The sequence below is a fragment of the Crocodylus siamensis genome, chromosome 1, assembly GCF_052110815.1.
Source record: "Crocodylus siamensis isolate JL-2025a chromosome 1, ASM5211081v1, whole genome shotgun sequence".
In the NCBI taxonomy this organism is placed as follows: Eukaryota; Metazoa; Chordata; order Crocodylia; family Crocodylidae; genus Crocodylus; species Crocodylus siamensis.
In genome coordinates, this window is record NC_143395.1 from 422,611,584 (window position 1) to 422,633,207 (window position 21,624).

At 47.9% G+C, this 21,624-nt stretch overlaps 2 protein-coding genes across 2 annotated transcripts; one reads left to right on the forward strand and one right to left on the reverse strand.

Moving 5' to 3' along the window:
* Positions 1-3,045: 3,045 nt before the first annotated feature.
* On the reverse strand, positions 3,046-3,999 carry LOC149875633 (olfactory receptor 51Q1-like). The gene has a single exon (XM_090060225.1). It carries the CDS (start codon positions 3,997-3,999, stop codon positions 3,046-3,048), a length of 954 nt encoding a protein of 317 aa, XP_089916351.1.
* A 10,552-nt stretch (positions 4,000-14,551) lies between these two features.
* LOC149875634 (olfactory receptor 52D1-like) lies at positions 14,552-19,854 on the forward strand. The gene is made up of 2 exons (XM_090060335.1): positions 14,552-14,588; positions 18,890-19,854. The coding sequence occupies exon 2, from the start codon at positions 18,892-18,894 to the stop codon at positions 19,852-19,854; it is 963 nt and encodes a 320-aa protein (XP_089916461.1). The 5' UTR covers positions 14,552-14,588; positions 18,890-18,891.
* The last annotated feature ends 1,770 nt before the right edge of the window (positions 19,855-21,624 follow it).

Here is a 21,624-nt window from a genome sequence, read left to right on the forward strand (position 1 = left end):
GCCATTTGGCTGTACTGTTGCCTCACTCTGTTAAATCCCTCTGGATTTCCTTACCCTTCTCTCTATTACAGCCTAGACAGCTGGCCAAAAAAAGATTCAATTAAAAAAAAATATATATATATATATATGTATTTTTTTTTTCTTGGTCTCCCAGTAGAGGTGCTAAATTTGGTCCATGACAGTTTGAGAATCCTATTATATCTTATCCATGAATATTCGGATGAGCACCGGGAAAAGACAAAATGATATGCAAATCCCCAAAGTCTCGAGGAGATTCAGCATGAGATGTCTCTTCACCTGAAACCTGCACAGCGGAGAAAATAGCATATTCATTCACTGCTAAATGACACTCTCTTGTCAAAAAGTTTCCAGCCTCTCAGTCCTGGAGGAGGAAATTTTATTATTCATGTATTCAGATTATTTTGAGGTCTAGGAGCCCAAGCGACGGGTCAGGACTTTGCCACTCAACATGCTGCTGAGACGGGGGAAAAAAAGGGGCAATTCCTGCTTCAAAGAGTTTATAATCCAAGAGTAAGATGAAAGACAGACAAGACATGCAAGGAGACACTGTGGTCCTGCGTGATAAAAGCAGAGGTCTCTGTGCACCGGTAATGATGCCATGAGCAGTCACGGATCAGGAACACGACAGAATAAACTGGCAGGGGCTTCACATTTGAATAAAATCATTAGAAAGGGGTGGGAAAATTGCTGAATTTGTCATCTGCCTCAGTTTACCCTTCTCAGCTGGAGCCTTCATCTGTCAAAAAATCACAGCTCACATGGCCCCTATTTGTAGTAATACCATTTGAGAAATATGTGGCAAATACATATTTATGCATCTGAACTGGGCTTGGGTTCACGGCTGATTGGCCAGCTAATAACTGAGACCTGCAGGATGAATCGCAAGCATAGCGTGAAGCTTTTGCAGTGCCATTAACCCCGCACCATACAAGTGAGCTCTAAAATACAAAGGGGGCAAATGTACAACGCAATGAAAGGAAATGGTCCTTTCTGGCCTTAGTCTTTTAGGCAAGCCCTTTGCAAAAGCTGGGCTTCCACGGGGATGATGGATGGCTATAACAATTAGCAGGACCGATCTCAATCACAAGCTCAGCTCACATGAGGAGCTAGGATGCTGGGCAGAGTTTTAGCTGTTTGGACACATTCCTGCATCCCTGCAAAGTGCCCTTGCTACCCCAGGCCGGGTGCTAGGCTGAGGCAAGAGCATCCTTCACTCCTCCTGCTGAAGATGAGCAGACAAGATGGGGAAGGCACACGGGGTCACCAGGAGAGGAGGCCCAGTGAAATACAGGCATTGTGAACACCATCCCCTGTTCTTTGCTTGCTGTTTTGCTCACCTCCACACACTAAGCAGAGGTTTTTCACTCACTGCTGCACCATGACGGCCTGTTTCCTGAGACCTCGTGGTTAACTAACGTGCTTGAATAATCCATGGTTTAACCTCCAGCATGCAATATTTTGTACCTGCTTACCCAGACTTCCAGCTGCCCTGTTGCCTCCCTTTGCTAGGTGTGACTGGACTCTCTCTCGTGTCCCTCCATGCTAGCCTGAACCTCCAACCATAAAGTAAAAAGGAGGATTCTTGATTTTCTCAGTAAAGATGTTGAGTTTGACTCATGACTATCCAGAGAGGCCTATTTTTACCTAGCCACTAGCAGCACTTTAGTTCAAAACCTGTGTAAGCCCCTGAACCGTCAGGACGTTCAGCATGGTGGTTTACTCATCTGAATCCCATCAAGTGACAAAACAGGAAAATTTACTTGCGGCTAAACAGCAGTGTTGTGTGACTCTCTTTCAGCTGCCTAGTCTTGGAAGAGAGGTTTTTGCTTTTATTATGCATTTATTCTTGATAAGTATGAGGTCCAGTGGTCTGGGTGGTCAATCACATCTCTATTTCATGAGAACAGAAAAGGGACCTTTCATTCTAAGTACAAGGCCTGACATGAATGAGAGGTACAAAGAAATGCTATGGGTCTGCATGGCAGGCAGAGCTCTCTGTGTACCCACAACAACAGCCCATGACCAAGTGACTTGGGTATCAGTATTGTAGAAACACCAGCTTTCTTTTTTTCTGCAATCCCTCACAGCTGAGGATGATCGTCTTCCAAAGAGACAGCAACAACAGCATGCAGGTTTGAACAGCACTGGTAGGAAAGAAGGTGCAAACATTCAGGAATATGTATTTCCCCATTTTTGGCCAGACCAATCTTCTACCAAAAACATCCTGACCCACTCAGCCCATAGATGCAGTAATCCAATGGGTGATATATTTGGCAAATACACATGCATGTATTTATTATGATTGATTATGAAGTGGAGGAGCTTGGGTGGTGAATCAGACTTGCACAGCTAACAGATGTGAATGAGGATTGGTTTGGGAGTGATTAGCAAAGCAATAACCGAGTCAAATTATTCACATGCTAAGCTAGTGTGTATTGGACTCTGTATTGGGTGACATGCAATGCTCCAGGCTACACCAAAATGTAGACAAGATCATCCATAAAAGTTCCTTCGGCCTACCCGTGTACAAACCTATGAATGTGCTTCTCTGGAGCAGGACTTTAACTCTCAATTAATACTGCTCATAACGCCATAGAGTGATGAACGTAGCTCAGGAACATAGGGCACCTTGGACAGTATGGGCTCTTTACCCCTTCCCTCCCTAAATTCCTAGTTGCTCTAGCCGTGAGAGGGCAAATATTGGACAAACACTTTTATAATATTGAATTGGCCGATAGCTGGTAACTCTCCTTAGCAAGGGAAATTGCAGCGAGGGAAGTCTAGGTTGGATTTTAGGAAAAACTTTCTCACTAGGAGGGTGGTGAAGCACTGGCTTACCTAGAGAGGTGGTGGACTCTCCATCTCTGGCCCGGCTCAACAAAGCTTTGGCTGGGGTAATTTAGTTGGGCCTAGTCTTGCTGTGAGCAGGGGACTGGACTCGATGTGACCTCCTGAGGTCCCTTCCAGCCCTCATTTTCTATGACTCTAAGGAACTATAACTTACTGTCTCTCCGGTTACATGCCTTAGTCTGAATAAGTCATCCTTTGACCAAGGAGCCTGAGGACCGCCCTGCGTATCTGTTTCATTTTCATGCTGTAAATGATGGGATTCAGCACAGGGGGGACAAGCAGGTACATGTTTGCCATGAGGACATGAACCAGAGGAGAAGTGTGTTTGCCAAATCTATGGACCAGGGACAAGCCGACCATGGGGATGTACAGTACTAGCACAGCAAAGATGTGGGACAGACAGTTGCTGAAGGCCTTGAGACGTTCTTCTGGGGAAGCAATGCCCACGACTGTCTTAACTATCATAATATAGGATACAACAATGAGCAATGGATCCAAAACAATGATGAGAACGATGACTGCTAAGCCGTACCGACTGTTGAATGTGGCGTCTGCACAGACCAGCCTCATCATATCCTGGTGCAGGCAGTATGGATGGGAAAGCACACGGGACCTGCAGAACGGCAATCTTCTCAGCAGGAAGAGTGACGGCATCACAGCTACGATGCATCGGCACGGGATGGCCACCCCCATCTTGGCAATTCTGGCACTGTTCAGGATGGAGGCATATCTCAGAGGTTTGCAGATGGCCACGTAGCGGTCAAAGGCCATGGCCAGGAGCACAGTGGACTCCATGAAGGAGAAAGTATGCACAAAATAAAGCTGAGCAAAGCAGGCATCAAAGCTGATTTCCCTGGAGTTCAACCAGAATATTTTCAGCACCGTTGGCATTGTAGAGAGCGACAAGCCTATATCAGTGAGAGCCAGCATAGAGAGGAAGTAGTACATGGGCTCATGGAGGCTGGGGTCCGTCTTGACGACAAACAGGATCATGCAGTTCCCTACCAGTGAGACAAGGTAAATGGAAGAGAAGGGGATGGAGAGCCAGATGTGTGCCGCTTCCAGCCCGGGGATGCCCGTTAAAATGAACATGATCTCTGTGGCATTGGTGGTGCAGAGAGATGACATGGTGTCCTGCGGACGGTTTGCATTAAAAGCCAGAAACAAAACCACAGCTTTAAATAGTGCCTAGTAAAGTATATACACAAGCTGTCAGTGAGGCAAAGTCATGCATGCCCCACAACTAACTTAGCAGATCTACTGGCATGGCCAACCTTACCCCCAAAATATTGCAATGCATGCCCTGCTCTGTGTGAAGTCAGAGCATGAAGATACATGGAGCATGCCACAAAAGACGCTTGAAATTCACGTTAAGCGAGCACTGATTTATACTGTTCCATAGCCTAGGTAAGGTGAGTGCTTATTTCAATGTCTAACATTATCCTTGTCTTTTCTTCACAAGCGTGTGGAGCAAACCATCAAAACCATTAACTGTACCAGCCAAAAAAGGGGAAATGAGTGAAAGCTTGGGGTGGGAGACAATGATTGTTCTGGGGGGATTTTTCCTATTCATGGATCAGCACAGAGAGGCTTTCAGAGGGAAGAATGAGATGGGTTATTTCTTCCAGAATAACAGACCCTCTGCATGTAAGGATTTGGAAGAACATTGTACAATTTAGAGCAGAGGTCCCCAACCTCTTTAGGCACAAGGCACCCCACATTTGACTCAAGACAACCCTCTTAAAATGCCAGCCCTTAACTTTCACTCTTTGCTTGAATTCAGAAGAACAATAAAACAGTTATTTTGTTGGAAATAATCTATGTGTGCAGGTCTTTGCACTCCTACTGGTGCACGGCACCCCAGGGCATCCTTGAGGGGATCTCACAGCATCCCCATGGTGGAGAATCACTGGGCGATGAAAAATGTTAGAGTTATTTCAATAGCTGGCTAAGATTGTGTCCTGGGGGAGGAATGTGGAGACAGAAAATGGTGCTGAGCATCAGAGATGCCCTGATCCGTCCTTCATGGCAAATGCTTGAAATTTCCGGGCAAGAGCCGAATGACGGAGGGAGCACGTCTCAGTAGATCACCTGCATTCACACAAAGGCACTTAGAGCCAGATCGACACTCTGGTGCAAGTGGGGGGGATGCAGGGAATATTTATGTAGCCTGCACAAGCTTTTAGAAGTGGCTTAAAGCAGGGGGAAGGCAAGGGGCAGAGATTTTCCCTCTGTACAAGGAAGACCTGCCTTATCACGGGAGGAGAAAGAAATTGAGTCTGTTTGTTTGACTCAGGGGAGATTTCATAATTGCCTACCAGGAGCTACGTGGGGAAGAGCTAGCTGATAATAGATGGCTCCTCATCACCACAGAGAAAGCATAACCAACTCCACTGAAGCTGGCAGGTGAAGTGAGGTGAATCCAGACTAAAAGACACACCAACTCAGCTTCCTCTTGGACCGCCGTATAGCCAACACACATTGTGGACCAACAGAATCATACAGGCCGGATGCAATTTCCAGTCCTAATGTCTATGAAATTGCATCAAGATCAGGTTAAGAAAGTGCCTTGCAAGGAGAAATTAATTCCAATTAATTTGCCCCTCCAACCCATCACCCTGATTTCCAGAAACTCACCGCAAAGCTGCCAAAGTGTGCAGCTTTTTCTTCTAGTTCAGAGCAGACAGCGTGACCCAGTTGCTCTTTCCCAGGCTACCTGCATAAAGCTTCTTATATGGGCTGTGTGAAACCCCCACAGACAGCTAAAGACTGGTGTCACCTCCCTGGGGAGTAAAATGACCTATGTTGACCCCCAGATGTGTCCTGGGAACCACAGATGTTTCCAGAGCCTGCCCCATGAATAAACAAATGCTCAAGAGAATGCATTTAAATCAACATGAATAGCAATTTTAATAGCAAAATGCAAAAGGTATATGGATGGCAAGATAATATTGATCTATTGAGGTCCCTTCCGACCCTAGCATCTATGAATCTATGAATCTATGAATATAGGCAAAGCGTTGGGGAAGCGCTGAGGACCCAGAGGGGAAGGGAATCAGATGTCGAAGGGGAGTGGTTGCTCCTTAAGGAGACGATCCTCCATGCCCAAAGGGAGGTAATCCCAACAAGGGTCAAAGGGAGCAGGAGGGCACATAAACCCCCCTGGCTCACTAGGAGCATCCGGGAATGTCTCCTTGCTAAAAGGGAGGCATACACCCAATGGAGGGATGGGGTCATCACCAAGAAGGACTATGTTACAGTCGCCCGAGGATGTAGGCGGGCAGTCAGGAGGGCCAAGGCTGTCCTCATCAAAAAGCTGGGAGACTGTGGTGTCGATGCCCACACGGTCAAATGGGTCGCCAACTGGTTGGAGGGCCGCACCCAGAGGGTGGTAGTGGACGGGTTCTTCTCGACCTGGAAGGACGTGGGCAGTGGGGTCCCGCAGGGCTCGGAACACTGATAAGTGCAAGGTGTTGCACATGGGGAGGAAGAACCGGCACCACACTTACAGGTTGGGGAACTCCCCTCTTGCCAGCACGGAGACGGAAAAGGATCTTGGAGTCGTCATTGACTCCACGATGAACATGGGCCGGCAGTGTGGGGAGGCAGTCAAGAAGGCCAACCGTACCCTATCATGCATCCACAGATGCATCTCGAGCAGGGCCAGGGAGGTGATCCTCCCCCTCTATGCGGCACTGGTCAGGCCGCAGCTGGAGTACTGCGTCCAGTTCTGGGCGCCACACTTCAAGAGGGACGTGGACGATAAGGAAAGAGTTCAGAGGAGGGCCACTCGTATGATCAGGGGTCAGCAGGGCAGGCCTTATGAGGAGAGGCTACGGGCCCTGAACCTGTTTAGCCTCCACAAGAGAAGGTTAAGGGGGGACCTTGTGGCCTGCTACAAACTGGTCAGGGGGGATCAGCAGGTATTGGGGGAGTCCCTGTTCCCCCCTGCGCTGCCAGGAGTGACCAGGAATAACGGTCACAAGCTGGCGGAGGGTAGGTTTAGATTAGATATTAGGAGGCGCTACTTCACAGTCAGGGCGGCTAGGGCCTGGAACCGGCTTCCAGGGGAAGTGGTGCAGGCTCCTAGCCTGGGGATTTTTAAAAGGAAGTTAGATGAGCACCTTGCCGGGGTCATCTGACCCCGGTGCTCTTTCCTGCCAAGGCAGGGGGTCGGACTAGATGATCTACCTAGGTCCCTTCCGACTCTAGCTACTATGATACTATGATACTATATATCAAACCAACTAATCAAATGTCTATTAATAACAGACTATGGTTAATAACAGCTAATGGCCTCAGGTCTCAAGGGGGGAAGAGTGAACACTACAAGGACACGCTGAAGGCAGATGTCAAGAAAACAGATGCCAACATCAAGAGCTGGGAGGAAATGGCTGTGAACTGATGCCTCAACCTCAACCAAGTAGCTTCCCATTTCAAGATAAAGTATATCACCCTTGAAGCAGAGAATAGAAAACAGAGAAAGGAAAAGCAGATAAATGCAAATGCTGGCCTTCAGCTACTTTCCTGTGGAAAAACCTGCGACCTCTGCAGATGTGTCTGTGACTCAGGGATTGGAGTCTTAAATCATTGCAAGGCCCATCCACGAGCCATTGTCAAGATCGTCCTTGAATCAAGGGATGGCCAATGAGTAAGAAAAAATTTATTTGAAATAGAGACTAATCTTAAAGTAACTAAGTCCGAAAATCTTAAAAGGCTCTAACAGGTGCCCAGTCTCTCAGGGAAGAGGATTTCTTGCTGAGGTTTAAAAAAAAAACAAGTTTCAAAGAACAGCTTATTTTGGTCCGTTTGCAGATAGGTCATTAGGCAAGAACTGGTATTCGAGGCTGCTGCAGAGCAAAGGTGAAGGTGAACCTGGGTGTTTGAAGGTGAACCTGCGTGTTTATACCCAACTGCGTACCACAACTTCAAAAGCTTGTTAAACCTGGGTGGACAATATAAAAATGGGCCTAATAGTTATTTCTCCATGAACACTGTGTACCATGGCTATTGAGCATCACCTGGTTTACTGTCAAGCAAAAAGGCCTGTTTTGCAAACACAAATATGAGCTATGTTCACCCTGAACCAGCAGATGGGTGTAAAAGCACTAGGTGACTTGACATGAGTCTGAAGCAGCTTCTCTTTCCCTGTTTTTCCCTTGTCTTCTGAACTCTTCGCTCACCTGCTCAGTTCCTGTGCCTCTTCTTCCTTTACTGAAACTCTGGTCCAGGAGATGCTATAAGATTACACCATGAAGCAGCTTTGGGCCTCGAGCAGTGTACACCCATGTGCACAGGCACAGACAGCTCAAACCCCAGGGTTAAATCTGCCCTCAGTCGCAGCCCTGCAGTAGCATTGCCCAGAGCCCCCGGTCACGGACTGAGCCCCTTTGTGCCTCCAGCTCCACAGACACCGAACAATGATGGTCTCTGGCTGAGCAGCAGCAGAAGGAAGAGCTAGGTATGAAACAGCAGCACCCCATCAGGTCCTGTTTGCATGGGAACATGGCATCCCTCGCGTGCACATAGCAGCCCAAATCAGCTACATGTCTACACGAGGTTACACCCAGCCCCTGCCTCTGATACAGAAGCTGGGGCAGATCCAGGGGTGCAGTTGTACGCCCCTCCCCTTTGATTTCCCCAAATTTAAACCAACTGCCTGGCAGTCGCAGCAGCATTTCTATCCAGGCAGCAGCGAGGGAGTCAGTTGACGTCATGGCTTATTGTCATCTACCCAGTTCCTGCTGAACCCTTTCTTCCCCACGTGTCGTGACCCTTTCCTTTATTCATGATCTTGATGCTCTTTAATGAAACTATTCTTTCTTCTACAATTCGGCTCTCTGCCTGTTGCTCCTTTAAATGTAGTTCCTATTTCACAGCCTGGCAGCCTGCTTTTAACTTCTGCTAAAACCGTGAAGTGAGCTGTACATCAGTGCAAGTATGGAAATAACTTTCAGAGAAGCACTGGATGCACTGTCCAGATGCTCAAGATTGCGGGATTTTGTTTTTATGAATCTGAAAACGATGTGCCTTTAATTTGAATGACTAAAAAAACAGCATTTTTCATTGTTTTTTTGCCTCAGTGTGGTTTCAATACATATGATACAGTAAATTAATGCATATTCCAGTACAGTAGTAGCTGTTTTTGCTTCCATCTTGTACTAAATCATCTAGCCTGAGGCCCCTAATGTAGTAGTAAAGCTTTCAGTTTGTGTCACCTACTGTGTTGTGCTTTTATACATAATTTATGATCTAGCAAATGAATGCACATTCCCATAAAGTTGTGCCTGTTTCTGCTTCCGTCGTGAACTGGATCATCTAGCCCGAGGCACCTAGTGTAATAGTAAAGCTTCTAGTTTCTTTTTACCTTCTGCATCTTGTGCATCAGAGTTCGCACACTTAACAATAGCGGCAGAGGCACTTGAACTAAGGCTCATTCAGCAAACTTTAGTTCACATGCCTCCACCATCATTTTTAAATGTGGGGGTGCTGATACACAAGACTCTGCAGCACTTTAATTAGAGCGGCTCTAAGTGAAACGCTGCCCCTGCCACACCCTGGAGCATGTGTAAAAGCTCCCTTGGAGTCCTGAGCAGCAGCTTTTCACTGGTTGGGCTGTCCCTGGCTAGTTGCTCCTGGGCAGCACTTGGGAAAGAAGCTAAACCCACTAGAGGCACCTGGTGTTTGCAAGACAGGAAAGCAGCACAGCCCCTTTGCAGGATGTCGGGCACGCCGGTGCCCCAGAGGTGAGCACAATGTGAGGAGGGACAGCTGGCAGGACTGAGAGGGTTAATTTGCTTTGCTCTTTAGGCAAGTCTCAGGGGGCCAAATCTGTTCAGCTCTCACACCTGGGAGATTTCCAGAGATAGATAAATATATATAATGTCCCCGTGTGCCCAGAGCCAGAGAGCTGCGAAGAGCAGCCGGTTCCTTTAGCACCGTGCTGTTGCCCTCATCGAAAGATAGGAAGCCACTACTGGTGAGTCCTTAAAGTTATCAACGGTGTCAGGGTTTTTTCCCACCTCCTTCCTGAGAGGCATCAGGTGTTGGGTGCAGCCAAGGCTGGGGACTTGGATTTAGGGGTGGGTGGGAGTGCCAATGCTCTTGCTAGGACTAAAACATAGAGACTCCAGGGTCTTCCTCCTCAGCTCAGTGCCGCACTGATTGCCACATTTGGGAGCAGGAAGGATTTTGACCCCCCGGTCAGATTGGCAGAGGCTGGGAGGGATTTTGCCTTTCTCTGGAGTCCTTTTCCATGGATCTCTTGAGTGCAGTTTAACAGACTCCTTCCTGTCCTCGCACCAGCAGGACATTGGCAGTGCCCGCATCATCCTGCTTTAACCGTGGCAAGTTAAAAGGGGTTTTTTTCCCGAAGCAGGAGGTGTTGATGTTTCAGGTATCATGTCTGGTAACCATGTGTGAGAGCTGTTCCTCAGGTTTTTAAGAACAAGTGGGATAAATATTTCTCTGGAGTGGTTTAGACGAGCACGATCCTTCCTTGAGCAGGAGGTAGGACTGGATGGAAACTCCTGTGGTCCCTTCTATCCCTACTTTTCTAGGATACTTTAATTCTACAAAGTAGGGGGGTTCTCACATCAGAGACTTAGGAAAATAATGCAGTAGTGTTTGCTAAAGCGCTTGAAGATCCTTGGAAGGAAGATGATGTTTACACCCACCCACACATTCAAGGAAAAATCAAAATAGAAAAGAATGAAGGAAAGAGATGGGTAGATGGATGGATGCTATATGTGAAATGCTCTAGACTTCACAGACAAATAAAGCAGAACAAGATGAAGGAAATGTTGTGGTTTGGGGACCTTCTTTAGGGGCTCCTGATCCTACCCCAAGCCTCTTCTGGCCACGCAGTGATGCAGGTGTGTAACTCTGCAGACTTCTCTGTGAGCTCATGGAGACAGCTCACACATAATAAGCAGCTCAGACTGAGGATTGGTAGGATTGGGGCCTTAATTTTGATGTGCCTCAGGAAATGGAGCTATTGACCCAGAGTGAGGTATATATTCATTAATGCAAGAAGTATGGGGAAGAAACCACAATCTAGAATCACCTCACATCTATTTGTTTTTTCAGTCTTTTGTATCAGAGTAACCCATGACACTTTCCAAAACTTTTTGGTAGACTCTGTGTTACTTTGCTGACAGATGATGAAGCTAGACATCAGGAGGCGCAACTTCACGGTCAGGGTGGCTAGCGTCTGGACCCAACTTCCAAGAGAAGCGGTGCAGGCTCCTACCCTGGTGGTGTTTAAGAGGAGGTTAGATGAACACCTCGCTGAGGTCATTTGACCCCAGTATTATTTCCTGCCATGGCGGGGGGTCAGACTTGATGATCTGCTCAGGTCCCTTCCAACCCTAGAAACTATGACACTATGAAACTGTGGGGAAGGGAGGTCTTTGTTCTTAACCAAACCTAGCATTTACCTGGCATAGCAGAAATTTGGTGGGGTAATTCACTGGACTTGAATTTTGATATAGAAGGACATGGTTTCATTCAGAGAGCAGAAGGAGGATACCAAGATAGGGAGTGCTGTCTCGTATATGAAAGATATACACCTTTGCTCTGCGGTCTAAGACACCAGGATAGAGTCCTATTGAAAGTGCATGGGTAATTATAAAAGGAGAAAACCAGAGTAAAAAAATCAGCCCAAGGACAGAGGGGTCTTTAATGATTTCATCATCTGTCAGCAAAGTAACACAGAGTCCACCAAAAAGTTTGGAACGTGTCATGGGTTACTCTTTGATATAAAAGACTGAACAAGCAAACAGATGTGAGGTGATTCTAGATTGTGGTTTTGAATGGGGAGGAACTGTTTGGGAATGTGTGATGGTGTCAGAGCTCACAATCATTCAGAAGGGAGGGGGACAAGGACAGCACACTGCGGCACACATCAGACTCCCGTAAACTCAGAGAACTGGCTGGTGGGAACCCGGGGCCAGCAAATCTAAGGGGGAAAGGAATTGAAGAGAGCTGCTACTTTCTTCAAGAAGCAATACCAAAACCACACGCAAAAATTATCCCCATATAGAGGGAAGGTAGGAAGAACGATAAAGAAATAACCGGGCTAAATCAGGAGCTCTTCAATGACCTGAAAGTCAAGAAAGATCCATATATCAAGGTCAAATTACTAAGGGTGATTTTAAAGATGAAGCAGGAACAACTACAGCATGAGAAGTAAGTATCAGGGAACATAGGAGGTAATAAGAAAACACTCTGTAAGTGCATTAGTGTTAAGAGAAAGGCTGCAGAAAGGCTATTACCGTTCAGCAGGGAGGGTTAGCTAAGAAATGATGAAGCTAAAAAAAGCAAGGCTTTTTCAGTGGCTTTTTTTTATTCAGTCCATCCTGAAAGGGAAATTGCGATAGGATGGCTAACCACATCAGCACCAAAAAGTAAAGGCAAGGATAGACAAAGGCAAGATTAGAGCCTACTGGGATAAGGCAGATATTTTCATGCCAGAAGGGCGTTTTCTGCCTAACTATAGACTAACTCGGCTAATGTGGGCAGCCAGGCAAGTGGAGTGCCCCAGGGGCCAGTCCTTGGGCAGTTTTGTTCAGTATCTATGAAGATATTGGTTGGTGGGACTGGTTGGGGTCCTGAGTTTATGGAAGATGGGATGCAGCCCACCCTCAGCAAGTTTGCAGATGACACCAAGATAAGGGGAGTAGTTGATTCATAGATGGTAAGGCCAGGAGGGAACTTGGAAGATCATCGGGCCCAGCCCCCTGCACCAAGCAGGACAGATAACTGGGGGTCAGGTGAGCCCTGCAAGGTGACTGCCTGGTCTCCTCTTGAAGATTTCTAGGGTAGGTAATTGCTCCACCTCTGGAGTGAGCTTATTCCACAGTATGGGCACCCTGACTCTGAAGAAGTTTGTCCTAATGTTGATCCTGAATCGGTCTTTCAGGAGTTTGTAGCCATTACTCCTGGTTGTCCCCTCGGGTGCCCTGGTGAACAGTTGCTCACCGCGCCTTTGCTGTACTCCCCTAGCGTAGTGGTAAGCTGCTACCACGTTCCTGCTCAGCCTTCTTTTCATCAGGCTGAAGAGTCCCAGGTCCCTCAGCCTTTCCTCCGATGGTTTGCCATGCATGTCTCTGATCACGCGGGTGGCTCTTCTCTGGACTCTCTCAAGCTTGTCCATATCCTTGTTAAAGTGCGGTGCCCAGAACTGGACGCAGTCGTCCAGCTGTGGTATCACCAGTGCTGAGTACAGCGGGAGAATCACCTCCTTGGTATTGCTGGAGATGCATCGATTGATGCATGCCAGGTATTATTTGCCCTGCTGGCTGCAGCATTACATTGCTGGCTCATATTCATACTGTGGTCTATTATTACTCCCAAGTTCCTTTCATTCGTGGTACTGGTCGGTTTGGTGTTGCCAGCCTATAGGTGTGTTGGGGGTTCCTCATCCCAGGTGGAGTACTTTATATTTCTCAGCATTGAACTCCCTCAGATTTTGATCCACACAGCTTGCCAGCCTAAGTCCGCCTGTATCTGTAACCTATCTTTAGGCGTGACCGTGTTTCCCCATAACTTGGTGTTGTCTGTGAACTTGACCAGTGAGCTCTTCACCCCTACATCCACATTATTAATAAAGGTGTTGAAAAGTACTGGACTGAGCACCAGCCTCTGCAGGGCACTACTGCACACTTCTCACCAGACTGACGCTGATCCATTCGCTATGACTCTCTGGATCCTATCCTGCAGCCAGTTTCTCACTGACCTGAAAGTCTTGGTGTTAAATGCACAATCCTACAAATTTCTCATGAGGACATTGTGGGATACTAGATCAAAGGCATTTCGGAAATTGAGGTATACACTGTCAACCTGCTCTCCCGTGTCCAGGTGCCAGGTTACCTGGTCATAAAAGGAAATGAGGTTGGTAAGACAAGACCTGCCTGTGATGAAGTCATGCTGGCTGTTGACAAAGCCATGCTGACTGTCATGAAGCCATGCTGGCTGTCTAGTAGATATACTGGAATATAGGGCTAGGGTTCAGAGAGATCTCAACAAATTAAAGGATTGGGTCAAAAGAAATCTCATGAGATTCAACAAGGACAAGTGCAAAGTCCTGCACTTAGCCCCCAGCCTGTACCAGTGCATAGGAAGTTCTGTCCTGACTGGCTGGGCAGCAGCTCTGCAGAAAAGGACCTGGGGGTGACAGTGGACAAGAAGCTGAACAGGAGCCAGCAGTGCGCACATTTTACCAAGAAGGCTCACAACATCCTGGGATTCATTGGGAGAAGCATTGCCAGCAGATCAAGGGAAGTGATTACTCTCCTCTATTCAGCGCTGGTGAGGCCACATCTGGAGTCCTGTGTCCAGATTTTCCCCCTTCCCCTCCCCCCCAGTTCAGAAAGGATGTGGGCAAGTTGGATGTGATCAGGGGTTTGGACTAGATGTGACCTCCTGACGTGCCTTCCAACCCTCATTTTCTGTGATTCTCTGATTCCAATGACATCTCCCTAGGCTATAGGGGTGCACAAAACTGCAGAACAGGAAATCATCAAAAAACTGGACTGTTTTAAATAGAGACTATGGATTCTTATCCCATTACCTGGACTAGCTTCTTTAAGCCCCATGTCCTCAGTGGTTTAACTGCCTTGTTTATCTCTATTGACCTATTCAACCTGCCTTCCGCTCTTAGCAGTGCCCCATCCCTCTATCCTTTTTATTTAAAATCCCTGCTATTGAGAACTGCGGCTCTTTGCAAGCTCATTCATAGCATCTGATGAAGTAGGCTGCCACGTACTGATGCCTATCTAAGGTGCTGCCTTGCCCTGCCCTCTGCCTAGAGTACTTGGGGAACTGCTTGAATCACCTTCAGATCTACTAGCACTCATCTTTGAGAACCCCTGGAAGATGGATGAGGATTCAGAAGACTAGGTTAGGGAAACACTGTGCTTATCCCAGGATGGGATGACAAGAGGTCCCAGGAATGATACGTCATTTAGTTCAGTATCAGTTCCCAAAAGACCATGAAACAAATAATCACACTATATACTTATAAGAGCACCTACCTGATACCAAGGTGATAATGAACAAACAGAAATGATTGATCTAAAACAGATCACAACAAACTAACCTCATTTCCTTCTGTGATAGTGTAACGGGATGGGGACAAAGCATCAGAAGTAATATGTCTGGATTTTAGTACAGGTTTTGGTGCTGTTTCATACAACATCTTAAGCAAACTAGACAAATATGGTCTAGAAAAAAACTATTGGATGGTAAGTGTAAACTGGTTGGAATAGTTTCCCCACCCATGTGGGAAACTGTACTCAAAGGGTAATTCCCAATGGCTCAATTTCAGCTGGAAAGGATGTATCGTGTGCAGTTGTACAGGAGATTGGCCTGGGTCCAACACTATTGAAGATCATTGTTCATGACTTAGATGGCAGACTAGACCGCATTTATGAGATCCAAAGATAATATCAAGCTGTGAAGAGATGCAAGCACTTTGGAAGACAGGATTACAATTCAAAATGATCTTGACCAGTGGAAGAACAGGTCTGACATACAGAGGGTTTAGTTCATTTTGGACAAAATTTGTGAGTAAATAGGAATCATGAACTGTATGATAAAACATGGAAAACACTGGCTAGGCAACAGCTCTGCAGAAAGGGAACTGGGGGGGTTTACTAGAGCACAAGTTTAACTCGAGTCAATAACATCAGACTGTAGTAGAAAAACCCCAACACTATAATTCTCTCCAAAAATCATAGAATCATGGAAGTCGGGTCGGAGGGGACCTTGTAGATCTTCAAGTCTGACCCCCTGCCTGGGCAGGAGAAAAAACTGGGCTCAAATGATCCCAGCCAGGTAGGCATCAAGCCTCCTCTTAAAGACCCCCAGGGTAGGAGCCAGCACCACTTCCCTTGGAAGTTGGTTCCAGACCCTAGCCGCCCTGACCGTGAAGTCGTTCTTATGGATGTCTAATCTAAATCTCCTCTCGAACAACTTGTGGCCGTTATTCCTTGTTATGCCAGGCTTGGGGAAACAAGGTCTCTTCCAAACCCTTCTGGTCCCCCCTAGTGAGTTTATAGACAGTCACCAGGTCCCCCCTCAGCCTTCTCTTGTGAAGGCTGAACAGGTTCAGGTCCCGCAGTCTCTCATTGTAGGGTCTGCCCTGTTGTCCCTGGATCATGCGGGTGGCCTCCTCTGGACCCTCTCCATGTTGTCCACATCCCTGCTGAAGTGGGGTGCACAGAACTGGATGCAGTACTCCAGCTGTGGCCTGACCAGTGTTGCATAGGGGGGGAGGATCACCTCCTTGGCCCTGCTAGAGATGCATCTATGGATGCACGACAAGGTGCGATTAGCCCTGCCAATCATGACCTCACATTGTCAGCCCATGTTCATCTTGGAGTCAATAATGACTCCAAGATCCCTTTCTGCCTCCATGCTCTCAAGAAGGGAGTTCTCCATCTTATAAGTGTGCTTCTGGTTACTACTGCCCACGTGCAGCACCCTGCTCTTGTCAGTATTGAAGCACATCCTGTTTTTGTTAGCCCACCCCTGTAACCTATCCAGGTCTTGCTGCAATCTTTCCCTCCCTACTACTGTGCTCACCTCACCCCAAATTTTGGTATCATCAGCGAATTTAAAGCAGGTTGCTTTTCACCCCGTTGTCCAAATCGCTGATAAAGAAATTGAACATCATGGCCCCAAGGACTGAGCCCTGGGGGACTCTGCTGCCCACTTCTCCCCAAGTCGAACATGACCCATCCACCACCACCCTCTGAGTGCGACCCTTCAGCCAATCTGCAATCCATGTGACTCTGTAGGTGTCAATGCCACAGTCACCCAATTTTTAATGAGGATGGGGTGGGAGACAGTGTCAAAGACCTTACTGAATATGACAACAGCTCCAACAAGAAGGAAGGTAATCTATTTTTCCACAACCATTGATCTTCTCGATCATGGCATACACATAGGTTTAGTCAGATGCCTGCTGAATCCAGGGTGGTGGTGTGCCCTCTGTCCACGGTGGACTTGAGATCCCAGTGTTGCCGGCACAAGGTGCTCGAGGGAGGCAACAATTGGGTTCGTTGCCCAGTGTGCATCACGCCAAATAAACACACTGGGGGAGAAGCAGACAGAGTTTATCTGAGCTCAAGTAAAAGGCGCAGGGAGACTATATGGTCTCAAATCCTGCGCACTTAACCCTGCAACAGTGGGATCTTTATACCCCGGTCAATTTCACTGTCAATGATTTTCCATCAGCTGGCCCCCCTCTTTCTTCCCTTTCCCTCCTCCTTTCTCTCTCCGAGCGGTGCCCTTGCATTCCACAAATAACAGTTTTAGCTCGCCTGCTTTCCAGAAGGACAAAAAATTGCAGGCGCCAAAGAAAGGGTTACAAAGGTTGGGCAAGGGGGGGTTTTGGCTCTTCTAAGCCTGGAGCAGAAGGACTTCCTCGACACTCATGGTCTTTCGTCCCTCTAAGTTACCCAGAGTTATGCCCAGTGACACCAAGACCAGCTTGGAGACCCTGTGCTGCTCTGTAATCCCTCTTTTGTTTTCTCTTCTCTGACTCTTCACTTCCGGGTACCATTGATTGGTTTTGCTGTGGTGGTTATATTGTCCCTGTTCTGTTCTGTTCTGTCAGCATATTGCTTTGTTCCAACAAACCCATCCCATGCACACATTTTAATTTGGTCATTTACCAGTGTCTTAATTTGGGCATGCCCCCAAAATCAGAAAGCCGAGGGGTTGTGCAGCTGGGCACTGTGACCTGGTTCCAACACAGCAGTTTCCCTTATCTTTGTTATGGATCTTCAGAGAACACGGTGAAAATTTCCCAGCCTGTTTGTCTATTGTCATTAGACATGAGTGTCAGCCTTGGAGGATGTGAAACTTTGCCACAAACAAGCTTTTAGGAACCAATTGACCCTTGCCATTCCCCTGAAGCATTGTCCTAATGCAGTATCTATTCTACCTACAAGCTAATTCCTGAAAGCAAACCTCTAAATATCATTTCCTAGCCATCAACATTGTGGTTCAACCAGAGAGGACAACACCACAATCTAGAGCCAGCTCAAATCTCACTGTACAAAATATTCTTCTCCTCTCATTCTCTTGATAGAACAAATCCAACACAACCTCTACTTCTTGATAGTGGTTTCTCAGTGTGTCACTCCTGCATGCTCCAGCACCTCTGTGTTTGGTATTCTGTCTCCCAACTTTATTTCATGGACCTTATAAAGACATCTTATGTGGAAGCTGTTCAGTCTCTTAATGTGCCTAGCAGAGTAATTAGCACCAGCATTAAAAAGCAACAGGGAAGATTTAGGTTAAATATTAGGGGGAAAAAAATTGAAATATTCAGATACTTAAGAACTGGGATAAATTGGATAGGGAAGTCATGAGAGATGACCTCATTAGAGATTTTCAAGAAAGAAGTTGATCAGAATTGTGAGGAAGGATTTAGGAAGACAAAGTTTCTAGAGTATGTGTGATATCTTTTATTAGACCCACAGTTGGCAAGCTTGTTCTTTATATGCCTGAAAGAGGGTGTTTGTGCCCAAAAGCTGACAGAGAGTCTGCTGGTGAATAGAAGACAAAATGAAAAATGAAGAAGGGTGTTTATGCTTGAAATCTTGCAAAAAAACAAGTTTTCCAATGATTTAGCTGGTCTAATAAAAGATATCACATTTACCCAAATAACTTTGTCTGTCTATGTCCTTAGACCAACACAGTTACACACAACAGCCCTAGAGGAAGGACTTAGGCACAGGTGATCCTATCCAGGGCAGGGAGATGTGCTAGAAGACCTCCTGAGGTCCCTTCCAACCCAACGTGACCTGCTTCCTAGAGTGAGTTGTGTGGGTGACTCCATGAACATATGAGATAATAAGCCAGCATGGAGAGAAGAGAGGCAGCTTAAAGAATGTGTTACAGGAAGAAGAGTCTCTGCTCCCAGTTGTTCAACCTAACATTTCTGATCCCCTTGTTCCTGCAGGCAGCAAGAGCATCAGCAGCTGTGCATGACACACAGCTCGAGTCATGGCAGCTGCCAACATCACAAGCCCAGAAGCATTTTTCCTGATGGGCATCCCGGGGCTGGAGGATGCCCATGGCTGGATCTCCATCCCCTTCTGCTGCACGTATGCCATTGTGCTGTTGGGGAACTCTGCCATGCTGTTCATCATCCTGTCAGAGAAAAACCTGCATGAGCCCATGTACATTTTCCTTTCCCTACTGGCCATCTCAGATCTCATCCTCAGCTCCACAACCGTCCCTAAGATGTTGCTAATACTATGGTTCAATGCTGGGAAGATCACATTTGAGGCCTGTCTCACCCAAATGTTCTTTGTCCATTCGGTGTTTTCTTTTGAGTCTGGGGTCCTGCTGGCCATGGCATTCGATCGCTATGTCGCTATATGCACACCCCTGAGATACACCACCATCCTCACCAACCAAGTCATCGGGAAAATAGGGGCAGCAGATCTCCTGAGAAGTGTGTGCATTGTTCTCCCATTCATCTTCCTCCTGAAGAGGCTGCCATACTGTGGCCACACCATCCTCCCACACACCTACTGCGAGCACATGGGCATTGCCCGGCTGGCTTGTGCCGACATCACCGTCAATGTTGCATATGGCCTGACCGTGGCCCTTCTAGCCATGGGCTTCGATAGTATTCTTATTGCTGCATCCTATGCCCTGATCCTCCAAGCCATCTTCCAGCTCCCCTCCAAGGATGCCCGTCTCAAGGCTCTCAGTACCTGTGGCTCCCACCTCTGTGTCATTGTGATATTTTACCTCCCTGCTTTCTTCTCCTTCCTCACGCACCGGTTTGGGCACAACATCCCCCACCACATTCACATTCTCCTGGCAAACCTCTATGTGCTGGTGCCTCCCATGATGAACCCCATCATTTATGGGGTGAAAAACAAGCAAATCTGGGAGAAGGTGCTGAAGATATTCACCCCTCCAAGGAGCTTCCCCTTGACAAATCTCCCTAAATGACACTTTGTTAATACCAGCTACAGTGATGTGTCTATACAGGGTGGGTAGCAGTGGTCCACAATCCTGTAAAATCACAATTTCAGCTGTGGGAGGTAAGGTGCCTGGGAAAATACTAAATTTAAAGCCAGAAGGGACAATTAGAACATCTAGTCCGAACTCCTTTATCACCCAAGCCACTGAGGCCATGTCTATCTACTCTTTTAGCGCTAAATATGCTGGTATGTCTACGCATCACAGCAGCGTGCATCCCAGAGTAACTACCATGGGTCCCAGAAGCAATATGGCATGGTATCATAAGCCCAGGGAGAGCACCATGCTAACACAGGTATGATGCTTCCAGTTTGGCACTGACACCGTCAAGTCAGGCCTAGCCCTGCAGCGAGCTCTGTACACACATCCTGGTGCTGTCCTGTATTCACCCCCCAGACAGACACCCCTGTATTGAACCAAGTGACTTCAGCTTGGCTGTTCACATCTTCTATATGGGATCCAGGGTGGAATACCGTTTCCCAGGGTCCTTTGTGACCATGTTACCATGGCTAACCCTCCTCAGACCCAGTCGCATGCATCTCCCAGTATGGATGTAGGAGAACCTTAGCATCATAGACAGTGAGGGTTGGGAGGGACCTCAGGAGGTCACATCTAGTCCAACCCCCTGCTTGAAGCAGGGCCAGCCCCAACTGCATCATCCCAGCCAGGGCTTTGTCTAGTGGGTTTAAACACCTCCAAGGACGGAGACTCCACCACCTCCCTGGGGAGCCTGTCCCAGTGCTTCACCACCCTCCTTGTGAAAAAGTGCATCCTAATATCTAACCTCAGCTTCCCTTGCTGCAACTTGAGCCCCTTGCTCCTTGTCCTATCATCTGCCCCCACTGAGAACAGCCCAGATCCATCCTCTTCGGACCCCTCTGCAGGGCGCTGAAGGCTGTTACTAGGCAGCTGGCAGCCGGGCCGGCCCAGGTAACTTGGGCCAGGTGGGGCTAGTTACCTGCCTGCTGCTCTGCCTCCCAGCAGGAGCTGCCTCATGTCTCCGAACCACAAGGACTCTCCCATTCCCCAGTCGTGCTCGGCCTGCTGGCCACGAGGAGGGATCTAGCCCTGGGAGCCTGCTTGCTACTTCCTCCCAGTGCTGGAGGTGACCAGGGACACAAGACCTCTCTGCGTCGCCGTCTAGGACACAACCAGAAGTCTCTTGCTCCTCCGGGTCTATTGCTTTGGGCTGTTCTGGGCTCCCTAGAGCTAGATGGAGCCCGCAGCATCCTTTCTGCAGCAGCGGAAGGAAAGTCTATGGGTTCGCCTTTGCTTTGGGCACAGCTGTGCTTGCAGTATGGCACAGACCTATCCCCTCTCACTGAAACTGGCCGAGGTCAGACAGCAACAGCAATGCAGTCGTCGCATCCTGGGGCTCAGTTCTGGCCACGAAACCTGCTTCAGGGGCTGCACGAGCCCCGAGGCATCCCCTCCCAGCAGTGCCCAGACCCGAGCAGGCCCATGCTCCGCAGAAGGGAAAGCAGCTCCCAGTACAGGATAAAGCTGGGTGAAAGCAATCTGAGCAGGGGCAAAGCAGCCTTAGAGCAGCCACCGTCCCAGCAGCTGTATGTGCCCCAAAGGTGCACCTAACTCCCTTTGCCAAGGCACCCGCTGCCTGCAGTCACCTGCCCTGCACCTCAACCTCTGAAGCTCCTACCGGGGACTTCACCATCCTCAAAGCTCCCATGTGGGGGCCAATCCCAGCATCTCTGCTTCTCAGATCCGGCACAAGTCACCAGC